The 6,038-nt window shown below is 43.9% G+C and overlaps 1 protein-coding gene across 1 annotated transcript; it reads right to left on the bottom strand.

Annotated features, from left to right (window-relative positions):
• Window positions 1-3,883, bottom strand: tac1 (tachykinin precursor 1). The gene is made up of 5 exons (XM_070846670.1): window positions 3,702-3,883; window positions 2,412-2,514; window positions 2,288-2,311; window positions 176-232; window positions 1-86 (listed from the first exon to the last, which is right to left on the bottom strand). The coding sequence occupies exons 1-5, from the start codon at window positions 3,816-3,818 to the stop codon at window positions 40-42; spliced, it is 348 nt and encodes a 115-aa protein (XP_070702771.1). The 5' UTR covers window positions 3,819-3,883; the 3' UTR covers window positions 1-39.
• Between the last annotated feature and the right edge of the window lie 2,155 nt (window positions 3,884-6,038).

Here is a 6,038-nt window from a genome sequence, read left to right as displayed (position 1 = left end):
GAAGCAGGCAGGGAGGGGGGGAGAGAGGCGGCCGGCTGTTCAGCGGCGCCTGTCGTACGTCTGTATTGTGCTCCACTCGTAGGACTCTGCAGGGGGGAGACGGCCTGTTAGCTTCAGCACACACCTGACCCTGGTGAATCACTCCTCTGAGGAAAGTGACCAGCTGGGAACTCACCCGGATCCTCCTGGCTCCTTTTACCCATCAGGCCGACAAAAGAATTGACTTTATGCCCTGCAAAGAAGAAGACAGTCCGATGTCATCAAGTCCTCTTGGACCAGTTTGTATGGTTTAGCAGACTTCCACCAGTGGTGTGACCAAGATTATAGAAATACCCCCCCCCACTAGCCACTGAAGGAAGGTCTGTGAACATATTTATTGACTGATTTAAAAATCTCATTTTATCCATTCATTTAACTGTTCACTTATATTTTCTGTAGATTCTAACATTTCATTTCATGTCACATTTTTTAACAACCACTAACATTTTCAGACGTTCGTGCTAGTGGCTCTGAACCTTTTGGACCCGCGACCTGTGAAAACAAAAGCTTTGCCGAGTTGGAGCCACTTACCAAAGGCTGCGTACTGTATGTGTGGGACCACTTTAACCTGAAGAGGTACTTCTTCACCGGGTGAAGAGGTAGATTGAACAAAAAGTCTATTTCACTGCTTTGACTTCAGTTGTGTGGAACTAACGCAGGTTTGTACGGAGGTGAGCTGAGCTCCAGTGAGCCTCGGGGCCCTGGCAGGTCTGTACTGGTGACAGGGCCCCTGTCAATCACAGTAATGGACGGTAATACGATCATGAGAGGGGTGGGGGGGGGTATGTTGGACTGGACCAGAGGGAATATATCTCATTACGAATATCAATATTTGCATTAGACTGATGAGAGATTCAAGGTAGGCTCACACTTTTGGGCTCTCTGTGGAGGAGCTGACTGTGAGGATGGAAGGCATCCTGGTTGGAAGTGAAGTGTGACACGCATAGCTCCATCCATCCATCCATCCATCCATCCTACCAACAATCCAATTAAACTCTCAGATGTCCTTGGGGCATTGATCCCAGCACTCTCCCTCTCACTAAGGATGAGTGACTTCTCGTCGTGCCCGCATAAGAGGAATAAATTCGATGTATACTTACTTATGCTGAGCTGTGCTGCATCACTGAGTGGGTGACTAATTTAGACAAAAAGCCCCTGACAGAGAAAAAAAGGGAAAATCCCCTCCTCCTCATTCCTTTTTCTCCTCTGCGCTCTTTATCTCCTTCCTCGCCGACAAATTAACGCAGTTCAAACGCAAAGTGAAAAGCGTACAGAATAGCATGTGGTCGTTGTCAGTTAATTAAACCCTGTTGCTCTCCCTCTGCTCTCTCAACATACTGGCACGAATGTGTATATTCAACTCAATTAGCAGCCTTGTGAGTGAAAATATGAGAGGATCTGCTGTTTCCCATCCGGCTTACACTCCTCTGTCTTTGTGGGAGTGAGCATCAGGGTGCACCCATTCAGCTTTTAGTGTCTGCGGTGATACGTTCAGGAGCATATCTACTTTACACTCCTAACTAACTAACTAACTAACTAACTAACTAGCACTACCCCTGCTGGCTCCATGGTTCTCATTTTGTTTACTGTCTGATTTTGATCAGAATCAGAATTACTTTAATAATCTATGCTAAATAATAATAATAATACTAATTCTTCATGATAAACATGATGAACTTAGTCTCTCTGGTCTATGACGCAGTAGTGCTCTTAGGGCGTCGTCATCAACAGGATCGTTTTGTGACAAAGCACGTGACGTCACCGAAGTGAATTTTTAAAAAGTTTATTTCCAGCACGAGGCTGCAGCGGAGGCGTGGCCACCGCTGACGTCACAGCTGCCACTCCTGTGGTTATTATTCTGGAAATGTTTTGGAACAACTCTACCATCCCAAACCTCCACACGGAGGGTAGTTCGTGGATTGATTGTAGTATTTGTGATGAGTTTTTGGGCAAACAAAAACGAGAAGGAGGGACAGGAGGGACTCATTGTTTCTAAAACTGTCCTGCACGGGAGGATTTTCAGAATAAAAGAGCCTTTCAATTCTTCCGTTTATCTGGTGACAGGCGACTGATGACGCAGCCATTATGAGCATGTTCATATTTCTATTTACTTTGTCCCAGTCCACATTTAAATGTGCACATGCAAGCAGCTGCAGGGACACTGGAGGCTCAGGGGGGGGGGGGGGTCACCCTTCATACTGAGTGTAGGGGAAAAAGACATAACAAGTGAATGTGGTACCGTACTTACTTTTGTGGGTGATCTGTGGATTTGCTGGTGGGGGGGCAGGGAGAGAGAGAGAGAGAGAGAGAGGACAATGTTTAAAAACGGTTCACAGGGTAAACTAGAACTGTGTGGTGTGATGAGCTCTCACCCATGGAGCGTTTCCCCATCAGACCGATGAACTGATGCGGCCGAGGCTTTCTCGTCATCCTCAGGAGGATTTCTCTGAATGGGTTGTTGGGGAGCCAGCCGTCCTGAGGGGAAAGGAGAAAGTCTCAATGAGGGTTCATGGAGACACCAAACGGTGTATAGTCCCCGTATCGAATGTCATTTCCCAGCAACATGTTACAACCTCTGCATGAAGACATTCAGCCAGTATTTCTTCTGTTGAGTGAAAAGGCATTTTCATCTGGTCAGAGTTTGAAATGATTCAAATTAAGTCAACAAAATGTAATGTGACATTGTTTGTCTATTATAATAGGGTCTAATAGATCAGTGTATTACCTAACCCCCCCCCCCCTACCAAGAGCTACACTCAGTACTGATGCATACAAGACTTTCATTAAGCGTTCCTATTTCCATCTCAGGACAGATGTCTACAGTGTGCATTAGTGTAACTGGGTTCTAATGCTTCACCGTGGGCTCATTCATCTGCTGAATGGCCCTATGGTTTAGACTACTGGCACGTTTCCAGCTCACAATGTCAAACACCGGACGTGCGCTTCATGTCAATGGAGATCTTTGGGGCTTCAGCTCCTACTACACTCAGCACTTAAGGCTTTACTTCGTTTGCCATTGGCTGCTCCATCTTCCATCCCCACGTCCTGAGATCTTCTTTTCTTTAAAGCAAGATAAGATTGTTTCACCTGTTTCTGACACAAATCAGCTTGTTTCCACACTTAATTCTTTCTACAAATGACTTTGATCACCTCTCCACTAGGAACAGGTCCTGTTTCTAGCTTCCAGCCCTGAAGTTTTATTTCACAGTGTGACTCTGTGCATGTGTTAGTAGTCTGGTTAGTACTAGTTAACCAGAGTCTATGCACCATCAGTCGGTTAAAAGGATGCAATGCAAGAAATGAGTTAAAGTGACAAAAAGCCATCAGACCACATTGTTTAAAATCCAGACAGGAAAGAAATGGATCTAAGAAGCTGCTGTTCTAGATCTACAGCCTCATCCTTTATGCCACATCATCTCATTACCATCCTCTGCTCTATATTGTGGGACTCCAGTTGAAAGAATCCCTCTGACCTTTGCGCTCTGTCACATTTGGATTAAACAAACGCAGCTACAGCAGAGAAACAGGTTGATGTAGAAGGAGCAGAAACAAGCATTTGTTCTTACCGTGTTTGCTTCTATAGAAGCCAGTGATAAGTGAGAAATGGCCTTTAGGAATGACTAAGGTGAGAACATAAAGAAAGCCCTGCAGCTGTAAACTACCTGGATCTGATTACTGCTCGTCCAGTAGTCAGCCTCTTCTTTTGGGTCGCTTTCCTCGCAGAAAACTTGGGCGACGGCGAAAAAAACCATCATCACGGGTAGAAACAGTAACTTCATGGCGTCTCTGGCGCAGTCAGACGTGATGTTCTAATGAAATAACCAACTTTGAAACAAAAGCAAAAAATAAAAACAAAAAATAAGTCAGCTTTGAGGCACGAGCCGCAGCTGTACTGTGCGCGCACTGCTTCTTCCCTCGGAGCTCAGCAGTAGTCCATGGTGCGCGTTGCTGTGCGTCAAAACGCTTGTTGCCAGTCTCCGGAAACCGTGTCCAAAGGCTCTCCGCGCGCTCAGCAACCCGTTCGCTCTCGTGCGCCCTTCTTGCGGATCTACAGAGCCCCGCGTGCGCTCCTATATAGCAACGCCAGCAGAGCAGCGGGATTACTCACGCCCCGTCAGTGGGGGTACTTGAGTGTAGGTCCAGTCACCAGCCCCAGCACCTCTGGTACGGGGCAGTAGATGATGTGCGTCACCGGTGTGTCATCTGATGTCAGAAATTCATTGTAACCATATGCTGCTGCCTTAACCATAACCATAACCATAACCATAACCATAACCATAACCTTTGTAGTTTCTGATGTGTTCTGTGTATCTGCTATGCTGTAAGTGTGTGTTCTCTCTGTGGATGTCTAGGTAAGAGGCCAGAGTAGGTGTGGAATGTATAAAAGATAAAGCCATGGTGTTGCAGGGTGACTCCCTAAGAGAGACCATTTCTATACATCCCTCCATATTTGGGCAAGAACCCCTTTGAGGGGAACCATAGGATGAGGTAAGCCGCCTTACAGGTATAAAAGATGGTGGAAAGAGGAGCTCGGGGAAGACGTTGATTTGGCTAGTGGATACTCTGTCTGTATGAGACATATAATTGGGTTACGTCTTTCCAGGGAACCATGGAGCCTGTTGGACAACTGATCTTTTTGTAATAAATCTATTTTTATGCAACAAGTCGCGGATGTTTTCCTTCCATCATCTGCGTCAGAGAAGACACAACACCTTAACCATGTGCCTGTGTTCCTGCTCCACTGGGCCTTATGGGAGCGGCGCCTTTACGCACCTGGAGAACAAAGCGTCCGCGTTTGGATTCCTGCTTCACACTTGACAGAAGATTCACCTGAGCTTCTCATATCTTATAGCAAATCTATATATAAAGTGCGTCACTTCTGTATCTACTTTTCCCTCTTGTCATGTAAGAGCGCAGAGGAAACACTGTATTTTCCTGACATGTTGGTATTGGTGCCAGGCATTAGGGGAAAATGAGAGAGAGGAAGATTTTTTTTTTCTTTAACCCTTGTGCACTCCTTAACTCCTTAATAACCACTCGTCACCCTTGGTGCAAAAAATTTTCTGTTCCTAAAAAGTGCTATAAAAATATTATGGGCCTACACAATTTTTTTTTTCACTTTCAATGCATTAAATCTTTTGATCAACTTCAGTCCTGATCATAACTATTAAGTTTTCATGGATTTATTACATATTTGTAACTTTTTAGTGCCATTTTGAGAATATAAAACCAAACATTTCAAATGAGAAAAATACAAAATATGAAATATGAAATTGTAATTTTTTTGGGGGGGGTATTACACCCGTAGGTGTGTCAATAATTGACAACAACGTTGATTTGAATGCATTATTATTTTTTGAGCAGTTTGACTTTATGTACAAAATATGCCACCTTTTATCCTTCGTGCAAAAAATATTCTGTTCCTAAGAAGTGCTCTAAAAATATTATACATTAATATTTTTTTCACTTTTAATGCATTAAATCTTTTGAACAACCTCAGTCCTGATCATAACTATTCAATTTACATGCATTTATGAATTAATTTGAACCCTTTAATTTTACATGTCAAGACTGAAGTTGAAATGTCGAGAATAAAGGCGAACTTGAGGAAGTTTTTTTTTTTCTTTTTGGATTTTGAGAATTAAGTTAAAGTTGAAATAGACCTTGAAATCTGAACGACTGAATGAATAAAATGATTTTTAGCAGTAATGCTAAAAGTTTGATTTATTTTCGACATTTCAACTTTCTTCTCGATTCTTTATTCTATGTGGAGGGGGAAGCCTGTATGTACCCTGTTACGGTCCCCTAAAGCTGTGATGACGCACCTGGTTTTACGCAGCTTAGCATCGTTTTGTGTAGACTTTGAGGACACCTTGCACCCAGTGCCCATCTATTTTGTTATATATAGCCTGTTTGCCACAGCTGACAGGAAATACTGCATGCAAAGCTCTCGTATCAAAGGCTGAACGAGGAGTAGAAGAGTGTGACCTAAGGGTGCC

This window comes from Pempheris klunzingeri, chromosome 16 (genome assembly GCF_042242105.1).
Source record: "Pempheris klunzingeri isolate RE-2024b chromosome 16, fPemKlu1.hap1, whole genome shotgun sequence".
In the NCBI taxonomy this organism is placed as follows: Eukaryota; Metazoa; Chordata; class Actinopteri; order Acropomatiformes; family Pempheridae; genus Pempheris; species Pempheris klunzingeri.
This window is presented reverse-complemented; position numbering and strand designations above follow the sequence as displayed.

What these genes read in the sequence shown, in the direction of transcription:
- tac1 (XM_070846670.1), bottom strand. Translation starts at nt 3,818, where the DNA reads ATGAAGTTACTGTTTCTACCCGTGATGATGGTTTTTTTCGCCGTCGCC. An exon ending in CGAGCAGTAATCAGATCCAG is followed by an intron (nt 2,515 to 3,701) that starts GTAGTTTACAGC and finishes CTTTCCCCTCAG; the next exon opens with GACGGCTGGCTCCCCAACAA. An exon ending in TCCACAGATCACCCACAAAA is followed by an intron (nt 233 to 2,287) that starts GTAAGTACGGTA and finishes TCTTCTTTGCAG; the next exon opens with GGCATAAAGTCAATTCTTTT.